General features: G+C 35.1%; 1 protein-coding gene across 5 annotated transcripts in view; it reads right to left on the bottom strand.

The window, feature by feature from the left end:
- MPP7 (MAGUK p55 scaffold protein 7) overlaps window positions 1-18246 on the bottom strand; it is a 287051-nt gene that overhangs the window by 62687 nt on the left and 206118 nt on the right. For all 5 annotated transcript variants that reach the window (XM_072651829.1, XM_072651826.1, XM_072651828.1 and 2 more), the window contains one exon: window positions 15928-15992. In XM_072651829.1, coding sequence (XP_072507930.1) covers window positions 15928-15992 — 65 coding nt within the window. The remainder of the gene's footprint in view (window positions 1-15927; window positions 15993-18246) is intronic.

Below are 18246 nucleotides of genomic sequence, written 5' to 3' on the forward strand. Positions count from 1 at the left end.
ATGAACAAGAAGACTTCAGAGAGGGCTGGAAAGACTTATATGATCTGATGCTGAGTGAAAGGAGCAGAACCAGGAGAACTTTGTATACAGCAACGACCACAGTGTGCGAGAGTTTTTTCTGGCAGACTTGGAACTTCATTAATTATAATACAATGACATAAAAAAATTCCCAATTGTCTTTAAAGGCAAAATGCCTTCCACATCCACAGAAAGAACTATGGAATTCAATCGCAGAATGTAGCAGATCATTTTTTTGTGTGTGAAGTATGTTTTGGTTTGTTACATGAATTCTCCCATTCATTTTAATTCTTCTACACAGCATGACTACAGTGAAAATGTATTTAATAGGAATGTATGTATAGAACCTATATAAAATTATATGCTGTCTCGGAGAAGAAGGGGGGGATAGGGGGAGGGAGGGCAAAAAATATCTAAATTGTGGTAGTGATTGTAGAACACTGAAAATAAATTAAATTAATATAAAAAGATCTTCATAGTGGGGGGAGAGAAGAGATCTTAACAGTTCTACTGTTCTGACATCACAAAGTGATTACTTTCTAATTCTTCACCAACTATATTAGAAAAATAAAATAATTTTACAACTACTCATGGGGGATAAACACAACACAACAAAACAAAAATCAAGTACAGAGTAACTCAGAACAGGAAATACAGTATGGGGAAAGGGCCTAAATAGAAATCCTCTCTATAACATCCTTAACAAGTATTCTTCCAGCTTCCTTTTATCAACTAATTTATTATAATTAAAGAAATATTTCCAGTGAAGGGGAGATCACTATTTCTCTAGGTAGGAAATTCCACACTTGGTAAGCTATAATAATTAGTTATAAAGAAGCAGTTGTACTTAGTAGATTAAGCAGTGGGATTGGAGTCAGGTAGACTTGGGTTAAAATCTGGCCTCTGAAACTTGCTGGTAGTATGGGTTAACTTCTATATCTGCAAGGCAACTTTCTAGACATTTAGTCACAAACTTTCACACATAATCAGTTAGTCAGCAAGCATTTATTAAGTATCTACTATGTGCTAGGAAGACACTAGGGTTAAGTGGGATCAGCAAAGACTTCCTGTAGAAAGTAAGATTTAGCTGGGACTTGAAAAATGTCACGGACATGGTGACGAAAAGGAGATGAAGAGGGAGAAAGTCCCAGGCATAGAAGAAGACTGTGCTAGCACTACTTACTGGTGCCAAGCAAAGCAAACTGATTATCTCCTATTCATGACAGAACTGCGAGGATGTGAAGATGGCTATTACACATCTCTGAAGTTTTCTTTTCCTCAAGAAAAACATCCCCATTTCCTTCCAATGAACCTGTCTGTTATGGTTCTTGGTCCTGTCACAATTCTGCTTGACTTCTGCAATCTATCAATGTATTTCCTACAACAGGATAACTAGGAGTGAACACAACAGTCCTAAGAGAAGCTGATCAGGGAAGCCAAGCAGGCCAGTCACCTTCCTTCTTTCTGGACACTGGGCCTCTAGTAAGGAAGCCAGACAGCCCACTGGCTTTCTTTTATTGATGCCAAGTTGTACTGTTGATTCTTTTTGCACTGCAATCAACAAAAACTCTCGGACCTTGCTGTGATTAACAATGCTTCCTTCATCCTACACTTGTACTACCAATTTATTTCTTCATGTTCAACTTCAAAAGTAATTAATGTAATTAGTAAAATAAGGGAAGCAGTTAAATATCTCTGATAAACAAGTATCTCTGATAGTCAAGATATATACATATGTATATCTAAATATTTCTCTCTACATATACACATACATACATACATATATGTATATATATAAAAACCAAAAACCATTTCCCAATACGTAGGCATACAAAAAATAAGAACAAACAGTTCTCAAGAAGAACTGAAAATTAATAATACTGATGTGAAAGATTCTTCTAAATCAATAACATTCAGAGAAATGTAAATCAAAACAACTCTGAGGTTTAACCTTACTCCCAATAAACTGGCAGAGAAGACAAAAGATAAGAGCATACAATGTTGGAGGGCTTGTGGACAGATGGTAACATTTATGCACTTTTGGTGGAACTCTGAATTGGTCCAATAATTCTGGAAAATATTTGGGAATTATGCTAAGCAAATAACTAAAATATCCATACCTTTGGACAAAGAGATTCCATTTCTAGGCCCCCAAGAAGTCAATGATAAAAAGATAGCCTCCTCCACCCCTATACAAACCCAAAATATTTATAGCAGTAAAGATCTGTAAACAAAACAAATACTCAATGAAGGAAGACTAAACAAGTTGGGTATATGAATGAATGGGCTACAACTGTGCCATTAAAAAAAAAACACATCTCTATCCTTTGCAGAGGTGGGTGATTATGGGTATGGAACCCTACATGTAATGTCAGATTTTTTGGATATGATTAGTTTTGCTTAACTGTTTTTTCACACTTTTTATTTTCTATATATGGGAGGGCTTCCTAGGTGGAGAGGGTGGTGGGGGAGAAGATATACTGGAGAATATAGGCAACTGGTGGAACAGTGAACAGAGTGCTGGGCCTGGAGGCAGGGAGACTTCAGTTCAAATCTGGCCTCAGATACTAGTTGTGTGACCCTGGGGCAAGTCACTTAACTTCTGGTTGCCTCAGTTAATATTAAAATGGGGATAATAACAGCACTTACCTCACTGGGTTGTGGTAAGGATCAAATGAGATAATCTTTGTTAAAAGTCTTTTGTACAATGGCTAAGCACACAGAAGATACTATATGTTAACGCTGTTTTTGAAGCCCTTTTCCCATCACCCCCTCACCCTCATGGCCTTAAATACTCACATCCTCCATACAGATATCTCTATACCCAACTCTTCTCTCATTTCCCTGAATATCCTACCAGCACCTCAGATTCATTATGTCAAAAAACAGCTTATTATCATCTTCCCCCTCTCTCCCTGAATCTCCACTTTTGGGGAAAGGCAGGAGATAAGAATTAAGAAGAAAGAGAATTCCAAGCACGGATGGCAGTCGGTGAAAATGTCCAGGGAAAGGGAGTGTCTTGTGCTGGTGTCTCTGGGTCACAGAGTCATGTAGGTGAGTAAGGTGTAGGAAGGCTGGAAGCAATGGGAGGAGGTCAAGTTATAAAGGGCTCTTAATGATAAAAAGAGGATTTCATGTTTGGAAGTGATAAGGAGTCCTGAAGCTTCCTGAATATAGGGATAACATGGTTAGAACTGAGCTAATTTAGGGAGATCCATTTGAAGCTAAACAGAGGATGGGCTGGAAAGGGGAGAGACTTGAGGCAGGGACACCAACCAGCAAACTATACAACAATGCAGATGTGAGGTGATGAGGAACATCATCACCAGGGTGATGGCAATAGTAGAGTGCCAAGCCTAGAGGCCTGTATTGGGCTACCCGAGTCTTTCCTACCTGTCCCAGGTCTTCGGCTGGCCACGCCAGATGCACATATGAGAGAAAGGACGTTCCAGAGTCGAACAGGGGTTGAGCTTTATTCCAGGGAATCGGTTACAAGTGCAGGGGGGCGGTCTTCCTTAGGAGGAAGAGGGGGAGATTTCCTAAGGAGGCTAAGCTTAAGGGATTGGAAGTAGAAGTACAAGCGGGGAGAGAGGGGGAGGGGAGAGAGGAAAGAAAAGAAGCGGAGCCCTACTTTTCTCTTTGGCTCCACACGTGCTAAGAGAGCTTTTAGGCTTCCTCATTCCTACTTAATCTTCAGCCACACAGTTTGCATCTCAATACCATGCTGTTAGGTAACTAGGTGTGCTCCAATCCGGGACGACCTCGAGGGCAGGGAGACTCCACCCATCAGGTATCTCCGGGGGAGAGGCGGAAATACCCGAGCTAGCCGAGCTAGCTCAGTCTGACCTTCTCGAACCCCCGCTGTTCATGGAGGGCCTCATAAGACTCTAAGATTTAGAAGTCCCACTTTTACCTGCCCGAGACTGTCCACACGGAATTGAGCTTCCAGTCCCAACAGTAGAGGAAAGGAGGGTATATGTGAGAAGTGTTGTGAAGGTAAAGATGACAAGCATATGGACATGAAGGGTAAGTGTGAGTGAGCTGTTAATGACATCAAGATTGCAAGCCTGGATGACTGGGAAGATTGTGTGAATCTGATATTAAGAGGAAAGTTTGGAAGAGAGGAGGCTTTGGAGGTGGGGGAGGAGGCGAGAAGATGAGTTCAGTTTTGGACATGCTGAGTCTGAAATGCCTGTAGAAAATCTAGTTTGGTATGTCTAACAGGCTTCACAAATCTTAACGTGCTATATAAATGCTATTACTATTACTATTATTGTATTAGTGAGGCAGCAAGATGGAATGAAAATAATCGTTAGAATTCCATCCTTATCACTTCTTAGAACCTTTGTGACTTCAGGCATGTATCCTTTCTGGGCCTCCACTTCCTCATGTGTAAAATAAAGAGGATTGAACTTGACTGCCAACTTCCCAAGAAGGTCTAAGTAAAACATCGTATGATCACTTACCTTCTGTCAGCTTCTGAGAATTACCTTCTAGATTAGTTCTTAGGCTTCTAAAACTTAATGTTTGAAGGTAGGGTGATAAGAATGAACAAATGAAACTCTGAGAGAGAGAACTCCTGCTCTCAGAAAGCTTACATACCAATGGGAGAAATAATACTTATAGTAGAGTGATGTTCAGGAAGGGGCCCTTTGGTTCTGAAAGTTACTGAAATTATAAGTGAGGCCACAGGGGAGTATACTGATACATCCCATCCAGAAAAATGGCAGAATTGTTTGGTATGAGAGGTGAGTAGAAGTTAAGAGACCATAAACTGGAACATGAAGGACTCTCTGGATGGTGGTACTATTTGATAAAAACCTGGCCTACTGCAACAGCCTTTTGAATATCCTCCCCCCTCCCTGCATTTCCCCTATGCCTGGAATACTCTCTATATTTTCTTCTGCCACCTGACTTCCTAGTCCAGGGGTAGGGAACCTGAGGGTTTGAGGCCACATGTGGCCCTGTAGGTCCTCAAGTACAGCTGTGTGAATTCAAATTTCACAGAACAAATTCCCCTAATAAAAGGATTTCTTCTGTAAAACTTGGACTCAAAAGGCTTCACCCAAGGAGGCCACAAGTGACCTCAAGGCCACAGGTTCCCCACCCATCCTTGGCTTTCTCTGAGACTCAGCTCAAATCCCACTTACTAACAGGGGCCTTTTATGGCCCCTTCTCAGCCCTATGCCAATATCTTTCGTCTGAAATTGCTGGCAACTTCCATACTGTTTAACAGTCACAGAATGAGTATTTGAGGCTGTATTTGAACTCAAGTATTCCTGACTCCAGGTCCAAGGCCCTAACACTGTACCACCTAGGTGCCTCAAAACATACACAAAATCCTTCAGTGTTTTATCATCTCTACTATAAAACACACGCTCCTCAAACCGGCATTAAAGCCTCTGCCTAAGGCCCTACAATATGGCTCCTGCCCACTTTGACAGCCTTATTCCACATTTCTCCTTTTCAAACATCCTGTACTCTAGCCTAGTAGTGTCACATTCAAATAGAAACAAGAGCCACTAATCCATACAAAAGGATCTGTCTGGGCCACAGATTGACTTAGTTTTAAAATGCATTATTATCTATGTTTTACTGCATTTTATTTATTTTGTTAAGTATTTCCAAATTATATTTTGATCCAATTTTGGCCATAGTTGAGCACACTTGGGAGGCTACCTCTGCTCCAGCTACCATTTCATCTTACAGCTCTGTACACTTACCCAAAGGCCCATGCCTGAGAATCACTCATCCCTTACCTCTGCATCTCAGAATCTTCATCCTGCAGTTTGTTCTGAAGCTATTACCAATGCCCAGGTCAATAATGTCTCACTCCCTCCTCAAATTATCTTACATTTATTATTGAATATATGCTATAATTCTTCCTTCCCCAGGTGCTTTTGCATCCTCAGCACCTAGGACAAATCCTTGTACATATTAATCAATTTGTAGGTGTTTAATGAATTATCACCATTTATGCTATCCTTGCTGCTTTTAATCTATCCACATTTAGCTAGGCCAAAGAAAAACTGAATCCTGCAAGATAAAAACTAAGATAAAAATAACCAAATTTGTTAAATCAACAACAATTTTAGGGCCAATGCTAAGTCAAAAGAAAGTTAATTTACTATCAAGCTAAGGTATGGGATTTGTGATGGTTATTTTTCTTGCTACTTATGACTTTATTTTTCTTCTAGGTGACTAGATTGTTAGTTACTAGATGTCTATTTCCTAAATGTAGTATTACGAGGATGTTGCTCCATCAACTTTTACCTCTCTCTTTTGTGTCTTCAATATCCTTCTCTATGAGCTTCCTCTACTTACTCTACAAGCATGCTCAATTTTCACTTAAACAAACACATTTTACTGGGTCCAATTCTTTCAGCCAAACTATTATTCCTCTGTTTTCTTCTTCCTTTAAAGACTGAATATTTTCAAAGCATACCCTTTACAAAATTGAAAAATCAAGGGCCTACTTCATTAAGGACCTCAGATACCGTCTAATCCAACTGATCCCTGAACAGCAATCCCCTCTCCCAAACTACTGAACCATCCATCTTGCTGGTGTTCACATCCTCCAGGTGAGGGGAAACTCACTAATTAAGAAAGCCCATTTTACTCTTGGACAAGTCTAATTATTATGAAATTCCTCCTTATGTCCTGACTAAAACTCTCTGCAACTTCCACTAGCCACTCATAATTTAGCTGTTCAGGGCCAAATTCTTTTTGAACACAACTCTTGAAATGAATAAAGATAGCTAACATATTCCCTGTAAATCTTCTCTAGGCTAACCATCTCCAGTTTTTGCAATGGCTCCTCATATGGCATTGTCTTTAGTTCTTTCACATTCTTGGTTTCGTGCTTCTAAATATTTTCTATTTTGTCTTTATCTTTTCTAAAATGTGGCACTCAGAATTGAATACTGGTTACGGATATTTGTTTAAAACATATGATGGCAAAGCTGGAGTGTTTTCTTATTATTGTAATTTGTTTTTATAGATCCTATGGTGAGTTGCTATCATTCTTTAAAATTAAGAGCAAAGAGAAATCACTGGTTAGCTGAGAAGAAAAAAAAATAACATATAAATTATTAGAGGCCTTTAAAAAATCTCAGTATTTTAATGTTAACCTTGTCATTTTGAAAACATTTAGCTGAACTCAAGGTATTACAGATACGACAAAACTTCCTGGCAAAAAGAAAATACACACACACACACACACACACATATTTCTTCAATCCACCTCTTACTGTTATTTAGTTCTTTTGTATTCTAAGAATCATATGTAAAATATGTATAAATTAAAATATAGTGAACGAACAGCTTCTAGAATAGTACAAGTGTAACCGTTAAAATCCTTTATGTCAAATCCACTGAGCCTGTTTGTGTATAAAGCTCCATGCTCTTTCATTCAACATTAAGACATGCTGATGGGTTTCTTAGCCCCACCCCCAAAACAAAACAAAAACAAATAGTTCCAGAAAAAAGCAACTGAAAGAAAACAAACTGTCTTTCATATCCATTTGCTCACCTAGAGAGGTTCCACTGTTGTTACCAGCACGTTCTGCATCTTCTGGAGTGTAAAAGCATACAGAACAAAAGCCAAGAAATAAAGCAGAACAGTTAGATGCCCAGCCACAGATGCAAAGAAAAAAATGTTTAAAATAAAATAGTAAAATAAGTTTCTTAAAATAATCATGTAAAGCCCAGCATAGAAAAGCCCTTACCGCAGCACTGGTTAAGCATAAAAGATGTTGTATGCTCTCAGTCGCAGAAACTTTAAAATTTATCATGCAAACTGATGTTATCCAATTTCCTATAGTATTTCTCTAAGAGCATTCCTATTGATTTTAAAGAACGATCTTCCTTTTCATGTTTAAGAAAATTTTGGCACTTAAAAAAAGTGACTTTCATAAATAAAGCTTGCTTTTTTTAAATGAGACAGCAATTATATATTGGCTCATTGGATGAGACAGAAAGGTTATGATCATGAACACATCCTTTCAGGTAATGTTACAAATACTCAGTAAAAAACATAAAGGTATATTAGAAAGAGACTATTTCAATGTATTTATAGGAAAGGATGAATTAACCTACAAAACCCCTGCACTAATATTCTAGTGAATAATAGAGACAGAAAAAATAATACTGCTTAACACATTAAGATTATTTTAGAAATGTTCTTGATGACAACATTAGTACAAAGATATTAAATATTCCTACTGCCCTGACTAACATTTATTTGTGAATACCAAAGAAAAATACCCAGCAGTATATCATATTGCTTCCCTTCATATGTAGGACAAAAGGTTAGACAGAAAAATATTTCCTACTTCTTTTAAAAAACATAAGAGTCTATCTCAATATGCTTGGTGTTATAAAGTCAATATAAAACTTTTGTATGTATAACATAATAATCTCCTATAAACTTTGAACCATATTCAGTTTAATCCCGAACACATGTTCACCAAATAAAATTACTGAGCTATGCAGGGAAACTTTTATACATGTACCTTCAATTTCCTCTGAGAAGCACAAAAAGAAAGGGGAAGGAAATGATTAAATGTGCTGAAATATAATTAAAAAATGAAGATGCTACATCTAGCAAGAAAAAAGTGCACCTACCACACTCAACTGTTTCCTCATCTTAGAAGAGCCAAAAAGGAAAACAGATGTTTTAAATTTTTCAAATCATCCAACAAATAGGTTGAATTTATATAAACGTATCAAAAAGAAAATTTTTAAACAATCTAAAAAGACTGTGCAGCTTAATAAGAAGAACACAAAAGCCCTAATGGAATCAGCTAGAGTGAAATGAAATGAAATAAATAAGATGCACTCACAAGGCTTCTTCAGAGTATTTGTCAAGGAAAGGGGATATAGGATTCCATTCATTACTATAAGGCAACTTTGGTTACAAGGAATTTCAGATAGTAAAATTATGAGATATTCATAGATAAAAATAGTGAGAAGCATTATAGGAGTAGAGTCTAAACACTTCATTTTACAGATGGGAGAAATGAGGCCCAGAGTGGTTCAATTTCTTGGCTACGGTCATAAAGGTATTCAGTAACAAAGCCAGTGTTCTTTCTACTATTCCATGCTACAAAAACACACATACATGTACACACACACACACACAGAACCTGAAATCCTTAAAATTTTTAAGTATATACATATATATATTGAGTATTTCAACGTTTAACAAAATGCTTTTTAAAAAAACTTATCACACAGATGAAAAAACAAATAAATTATTTTTACTTGTAACAGCATTATTTTGTGTATTGGTAACTTAGTAGCCTAAACCAATTCTCAAATTAGTAATAGTAGAACTAAATAAGTACCACAATTAAGTAATCAAGTTTGACTTCTGATCTGCCTACAACAGTTGCAACATCTAATAAACAGGGAGATAAATGAGTTGATCAGGAGTCAATTTGGTCATTAGAGAAAATAGCCCATTGTGGGACATGTGGGGACACGAGAGGTCAGATTAGCAGTTCTCTCTTCTTTTGTCTGACAATTACTCTGTTACATGATGGACTGAAGAAAAATGAACTATTTGAGAAAATGAAATGAATGATAATTCCAAGCTAGTATGCTCTTTTGTTAGTATGTGCCTCATTAGTCAGTTAAAGATTCTAGATGCATAAAACTAGCATAAATGAATTACCAATTATTACTTCATTTTACCCAATGGGATACCTAAAACCAAGGGATCATTTCTTTACCTTTTAGATAGCACTAAGATACCATGTTAACATAAAAATCAGCCATTGGGACAAAATGGAATTGGATTTTGATGGATAGGAACTCAATACAAAGGCAAGAAGAAAGAGACATGCATGTTCAATAAAATAAGTTTATTTTTAGGCATTTCTGGAAATTATGCCAAAATGAAGATCATGATAAAGTAGATCTTACTTTCTCTTAGTAGCAGTGTTTATTCAAAGGCTATAGTTTGTATCAAAGATTTAGCATCAAATGAACTACAGACATCCTCAACTATTTTATCAGAAAAAAGAGGTATCAAGTAAAAACTCTATTTTAATAGTATGTTTCAACAGACACAAATACATCGCATGCACTGAACACATCATAATGTACTGCAAAATATGCCATGCCACACGAAAATAAGAAACTCTACTGAATCACAAGTCTGGTAATTAAATTAATGCTCTACCTAATACACTAGAATTTTGTTCTCTTTCTTAGGATTTCTTCTCTTTTAAATCTTATGATTTAAAAGCTGTCTATGGGGAATAATATGGATGGCCTAGATCAGTTTAAGAAGCTGCCTGCCCTAATTTTTCTAAACCCATAAATAGCCAAGGATCAATTCTCAAAAGAGAAAAAACACAAATGTCTAATATAATGGAAAAATTGGAGCTCTCACATTAACAATTAAAAAAAAAACCCCAAAAATCAAAATATAAAGAAAACCTCAAATGGGTTCATTCAGTCAGTCTCAACTGCCCTCGAATCCAGTGCTCACCGTACACCTGGACCTCTCTAGCTTAACAAGCCTGTGAAGCTTTTGTTTAATGTCTTTAATATAATCTTACTTCCACTTATTATGTTGGCTACTGAACCATTACTATATAGGAAAATTTATGTTACTCTGGCATAATATACTAACTATGTAACACTTACATTATTATAATTTATATTACTGCTATGTTGACAATTAAAACAAGTTGACAGCACCATTTCATTTCATGGACACTCTCAGAACCATGTTGGTCAATCAAACCCCATGACAGCAAAGATGGAAAAAGCCATTTATCTCTGGAATTTACTGAAATGGCTGTAGTGTTTACATTCCATGTTGAAAGATACATTTGCTATTACTGGCCAGTGGAGTGATTATTTCCTCCAAAGTGTCTATCATCTGTCTATGCAGGTAATATTACTCATTTCAACATAGACCACACTAGTTAGAGTGTCCTGCTGAATAGGTCAAGGTTAAAGTTTCAGTTTCCACATGGGTCAATTAGTTTCTCAGAGTGCAAAACAAATGAAAATAATCAAAAATTAAATTAAAATAAAAATCCAAAGCACTCCATGGCCACAGAAGATACAGTTAGCCCTAAAAAATTATTTCATATGTATATGGCATTGGTCAGAAATACATTTCACCAGAGAGCACATGGCTCAAACTACCTGAAACTGGGGAAAATCACAGTGATATACCCTGATATCAGCAGCATTCTCAAATGTTAAGAACAACACTGAGACTTAACGTAATAAAGGAAATCTTTCCTTTTGCACTCAACTAGTAGAAATGTGAACTTAATTACTTTACTGTCCATCTCCTCCTACCACCAAATGTTTTCTCAGAATGCGTTTCAACTGGTTTGACAAAGAGAAAAAAAAACTTAATTGGGGTTATTTCTTCTCAAAGAAGAATACACACACATACACACAAATTCATAAAGACACAGCAATACAAGATCAGAATAGCAAGTAGACAAACTTGACACTATATTCTAAGTGTTCTAATTTATTTGTGAATTAATGATATGCGTGAGGGTACAAATGAACTTAAGCCAACATGCTGGCAGCAGGGAGCTGACTAAACTTGAAAAACCTTATTGCAACAAGCTGTAAAGTCCTGCTTTATATTATTCTTAAATGCCTGGCCTTCCAAAAAATTGGTAACATGCACAATACATTCATTCTTTGACTAAATGTTTAAATTCTTTTGTTGGCAGAATGTTGTCTTCAATCCACAAAATGCTTGTCTTTGGATAATCTGGGTTACATCTTGTTTGAATGAACACCATTTGGCTGCAGTTAAATATTTCCTCTTACCCATGTGATGCTGATCACATATGGTTAAATCAAAACTAGAATAAGATATATTTTATATTTTTACTTTTGAATACTCATAAAGTGAATAAAGTGATGATTTTGTTACAATAATTCCATAAGAACTACATTTAGTAACAGCAACTCACAATGAATGTCTTTTAAGAGGTCATGTTTATAAATTTCTTTCTAATTACGTAGATTTTGATGGTTTCCTTTAGCTAAAGCAAGTTAAGAGCTGTAAATAAATCCATAGTAGAATATTCTGCAGTAAAAATACACCATATGAAAATGGTATATATTTTTTTCTTCTTGGAGACCACACATATTGGAGTTTAAATACAAAGTATATGCTATTAAAGGAAAAGAAAAATTAACATTTATGACATAAGGAGGTTGTCTCATCTGATATACTTACAAATCAACATGCAGAAACAAAATGATATCTTGAGAATTTTCTAAATAATCAAAGAAATTAATGCTTTTTTTTTAAAAAAAAGGACAGATGATATGTTGCTTTATATATGTAAGTGAACTGTAAAAACAAATTAGCTTTGGAAAGGCAATCATACACAGCATATTTTAAATTATATAAATCCTGGGAACATAAGCTGTCAAGCTTCCCATCTTGAAGGATATCTACATGCTACTTGAGATATAGAATATGATTTTACTCATTTGCAGAATACAAGTTACATCTCTTACGTAATAAACCACAAGCTGGTCCTATCAAAGAATATTATTACATCAGTGTCTTCAAGCTCAGATACAGCTAACCTCTTTAGTGAATTTATCATTAAATTTCTAAAATAAAATCTGAGCAGAAATGTGTCTGAAAATACTTTTCTTTCTGAACAGGCAATTCTTACACTTTCTCCAAAAACTTGATTGTTCTGGAATATCAAAGAACAATTTTCTAAGATATAGGTTTATTTTAATTTTAAGAGTTAATGATAAATTTGTTGCAAGTAAGATTCTTTTGGGTAAACAAACTGCTTTCTAGGTACATGACTGCAATCATTCTCTTTGTACGATGGCAAAAAGGAGCAACAGTAATTTATTTTCTATTTTCCTGACTTCATACATTTGTACAGCTCCAGCTCTAGTTATTCTACAGCTGCTAACGACATCCTTGCATTTAAACATTTGGAAGATGAGCCTCCCAAATTAATCATAGCATAGATGATAATGCCTAGAAATATGACAACACTGTAACAAGTCATTCCTTACTCTCTACTTAGATGTTGATATTAACTAGACCCTCCTAAGTCACAATTAGGCAGTTTATGTAGAGTTAAACTTTAGCAAAATCATACATTTAAAACACAATGTACTTTATAATCTTACTCATAAATGGCATTTCAGATTTAATGGCATTGGCTAATCTGAATACACCCACACATGTACAGATATATTAACATACATATACGTATACATACACACAGATAAAGCCAGGCCTCAATTTCCACATGTAAAATATATAGATATAAGGATGAATATCATTAAAAATTTACTTTTCAAAAACTTCTAAACATAAACATTTTAGAATTGTATTGCTGCAAACAACTGTATCGTATAGACCTTGGAGGATGCCTTAAATTCTATTCTAATAAATTTTCAAAAATATTAAAAAACATTCCATGAACAACGAAGAAAGTCATTTTCACAGCAACACACCAATTATGAAGTAGGAATAAAATAAGGTATAGTATTATGTGAAATAAGGGCATGATAATATTAACTACTGCTAAAAATCAATGCTTCACAAAATTCATGGTCAAGGACATGAGAACATTTAGTAAGGGAAGGTCATTAGTTGCACGAAGGTACAATATTAATTGCAAAAGTTTCAAAATAAAGTACTTTCAAATACTACTATCAATCATGTGAACGACTGCAGAGATTTTAGCAATTATACTGTTAATTTGTTTTTAATTTCAAGGAAATTTGGCATATAGCAAATACTTTGCTGTATTCTATTCTACACAGATCATCCAGTTGACTTTCATGGAAAATCACTAAGATTATCAGCTCTTTAAGGATAAAGATAATTTTTCTTACATGATCATTATTTTTAATTAGATGTATTTTCTGTGTTCTATATAAAGTGAGCACTCAACAAATGCTGATGGATTTACTTTTGCTCATCTTGAGTGCAAATGATTAAACAGAAATAAGATCCATACTTAATAACAAATGAATCCTCCAGGGGAACATCCTTAGGGAAAAAATATAAATGGTATTCAAGAAGGAAGTTCAAGAACATTAGTAGCAACAGGGTAGCAAGAATGAGGCAGAGCACTAACACTGGATCTTTATTTCTAGTAGCAGAACAATGAAGTAGGAAATAACATGCAACTCTGAACAAAACCACATGTAAAGGGCCTTTATTATCAACCCTTCTCTTTTCCAAATAGACTTCAGATTACTTATAAACTGAAGATTAAGTCTATACTTTCTTTATAATGATTTGAACAAATTAATATGTTATCAAAAGCACAGACAAAATTAGGGAAAATCAGCAAATCTATCTCTGTTAATTTCTAGATTTCATGCTATTTAAAAGTTCTATATGTAAATGGATATTTAAAAAAAGCTCATTTGTCTAATTAAAATATATATTCTAATTCAAACCCCCAAAACAATTCACCATTTGGCATCCCCCGACCCCATAAAAATTTCTTGAGGATAAAATCTTAAGAAACTTTCTGGCCATTTGATTAAAATTGGTGTCAAGTATGCCAAAATAGTTTTCCAATGTGACTCAAAAGGTAAACAAAGTTGGGGCCCTAAAAGGAAAATACCAGGCATAATAATTATGCTAAAATTTGTCTCCTATTTGTTAGCACGGAATTGCTTGATGACCAATTTTGTGGAATACTATTTAAGAACTTGTACCTAAAATTTAAGGTTTTTCAGTAGATAAGCAGATTTGAAGTAGCAGAACCTTTTTCAATCAAACTTTAAATGCTTCTGATGTTAAAATATACGTGACAATGGATAAAAGGTGCTTTCTGTTTGGATTTAGAATAGCAGGGACAAGCAGACTTTCAAATCAGTGCATTCAATTTTTAAGCACTGTTTCAATTTGTGAAATTTATATTCTAAGGCAGGTAATTTCATTCTATCTAATCCTGAGTTCCCTTTCTTATATACCTCTATAAATAACAGAAGATAACAGGAGAAGTAAAAAACACACAATACTTAACATAGGTATAGGTGCAAAATTTCTGGGCAAAGAATACATTTATCTCCATTTCTTTCTTCATTTCACCTCAAAGTGTGCAACTCCTATACTGAAACAAAGATCCAGGGCTTGAGGTCAGGACAGGAAAATACAGGATTTGAGGATGAAGACTAACTTTTACTATACCTTTTAGCAGCCACTTTCACTGATTCTAGGATTCTAAGATAGTAGATTTGGGTGTGGCAGTGGCCCTAGATATCAAGTCCAACCTTCTCAACTTATGGATGAAGACACTGATGCTCCAAAAAGTGACTTGCTCAAGGACACATAGGTAGTCTGACACAGGTATAGAACCTAATTACCTTGGACTCCAAATCCAGCACTCTCTACTACATCATTATGATTTTTGATGATTATACTCTTTTCCTCATGGGCGCTAGCTAGATGTGATGGAATGCATGCTTAGTGTAATTGGAAATAGGAGGGTAATTGGACAAGATTAGTAAGGAAAAGTAAGGGTAAAAATTATTTTCTAAAGAACCCTAGGACTTTAAGTTTTTTTCCTAATGTATTATCAGGGAATATTGTATTAATGTAAAAATTATATTTTTAAAACATCAAAATTCAAACTATAAGTAATTTTTAAAAATTTATTTAAACAAAACCTCTACCACTGTGACTTATTCTGAAAAGCGCATCCTTTCTTGATCTATCCCCCTCTCTCTCTTACCACTATCATCACCACAATACTTCAAGAGGTTTAAATAAATACTCTCAGAGTGAATTTCACAGCTGAAAATGGATGATTAAAAAGATCTTCAAAAGGTATAAGGGCATTTGTTTTGTTACAAGAACTTCTTTTAAAAGTAAGAAATAAACAGCAGGGTCTAGTCTCCCAACAAACTTACATGATTTCCGGTTAGAAACTTTCAGGGGTTGAACTAATACTTCTGGTCGCCTTAGTGCAAATCTCCTGGAAATGGGGAGAGAAATATAAATGAACCCATTCATTTTCTCTTTTTTTTAATTAACAGTTTTCATTTTTATTACACTTCCTGACAATAAAGGAATAATGACTTCATTTCACTCAAATGTTCTGTACCTCAATGTTTCCTACCCTAAATGCTTAGTGATTACAACTTGTGTTCATGGGCAAACTGTTAATTTTGAATGAACCTTGAACCACAAAACCCATCAGAGTTCCTTTTTTCATCTTCATTCCATCCCCTCCCCAGTCTTTACCTTCTAGAGAGAGAATTTGTTCATTTCTAGCCAATGCCAAGTGTGAGGCAAGAGAGAGTAGAACAAGAAAAATAGTCTAACTTCACAAGCATAACTGATATATTGCTCCCCCTCTCAAGGCATGCAGAAGGGGAAGAACATATAGAATTTAGAAGTCAAAACTTTCAAAAATCAATGCTATTTTTTTAAACAAATAATTAGTAAACACTGAAGAAAATAAGAAAAAATACATTAAACAAAGAGAAAAGCAGTCTAAGCTTTTAATAAGCTTGCTTACAGGCAAATGTTATTAATATTTGTTACTGACTTTCTGAAGAAACTAGTCAGATGGAAGAGTCAAACAGAGGCTTGTGATCAATGGCTGAAATTGGCCCTGACTTGGAGACTAGGTTCAAGTATTTCATTATCTATGTTTTCCATCTCTTTCCCCAGAGTTAAAAGCGAGAACAGAAGGCTGGATAGTGGTTGAGTCACAAAATTCTACAGCAATCATGGTGGGAAAGTCTTTTAAAATTCATCATTTTAAAAATATTTTTCAAGTTTTGATTTCCAAATTCTATACATCCCTCCTGCTCTTCCCCGAAACAGTAAGCAATCAGATATAGGTTTATACATGTGCAAATATGTAAAACATTCCCATATTAATCATTTTACACAAGAGGACACAAATGGAAAAAAGAAAAAATAGCATGATTCAGTCTGTATTCAATCAATATCAGTTCCTTCTCTGGAGGCAGATATTATTAGTCCTTTGGGATTGTCTTGGATCATTGTATGACTGAGAATAGCTAAGTTATTCACAGCTCTTAATCAAACAATATTGCTATTACTGTGTACAATGTTTTCTTGATTCTGTTCACTTCACTATGTATCAGTTCATGTAAGTCTTTCTAGGTTTTTCTGTAACCAACCTGCTTGTCATTTCTTACAGCATAATAATATTTCATTACAATAATCATACACCACAGCTTATTGAGCCATTCCCCAATTGATGGACATCCCTTCAATTTCCAGTTCTTAGCCACCACAAAAAGACCTGTGTTATCACAGGTATTTTTGTACAATATTTTTGTACAAATAGGTCCTATTTCCTTTTAGGAATGTCTTTGAAATATGGACTTAGCGGTGTTATTGCTGGATAAAAGGGTATGCACAGTTTTATAGCCCTTTGGGCATAGTATTAAATTGTTCTCCAGAATAGTTGGATCAGTTCACAATTCCACCAACAGTACAATAGTGTTCCAGTTCACCACAACTGCTCCAACATCTAGCATTTTCTTTTTTGTCATATTAGAAACTCTGATAGGTGTGAGGTGGTATCTCAGAGTTGTTTTAATTTTCATTTCTCTGATCAATAGATTTAGAGCATTTTTTCATATGACTATAGATAGGTTTGATTTCTTTGTCTGAAAAGTGCCTGTTCTTATCCTTTGACCATTTATCAGCTGGAGATTGACTTGAAGTTTTATGAATTTGACTGAATTTTCTGTAATATTTGAGAAATGAGGCCTTTATCAGAGATACTTATTACAAAATTCCACACACACACCCCCCTTCCTCCATTTTCAGTTTCCTTTTAATTTTTGTTGCATTAGTTTTGTTTGTGCAAAAACTTAATTTTATATAATCAAGATTATCTATTTTTTAATGTTCTCTATATCTTCTTTGGTCCTAAATTCTTCCCTTATCCACAAATCTGACAGACTAAACTATTCCATGCTCTCTTAGTCTACTTAAAGTATCACCCTTTAGATTAAATCATGTGCCCATTTTGACATTATTTTGGTGTACCTATTTTGACATTATTTTGGTGCATGGTGTGAGATGCTGGTCTATACACAGAAAAGTTTCTTCCATACTCTTTTCCAGTTTTTCCAGCAGTTTTTGTCAAATAATGAGTTTTTGTTCCAAAAGCTTGGATTACTGGGTTTATCACATACTAGTTACTATGGTCAATTAGTGTAATGAAATTTGTACCAAATCTG

This window comes from Notamacropus eugenii, chromosome 3, assembly GCF_028372415.1.
Source record: "Notamacropus eugenii isolate mMacEug1 chromosome 3, mMacEug1.pri_v2, whole genome shotgun sequence".
Classification (NCBI taxonomy): domain Eukaryota; kingdom Metazoa; phylum Chordata; class Mammalia; order Diprotodontia; family Macropodidae; genus Notamacropus; species Notamacropus eugenii.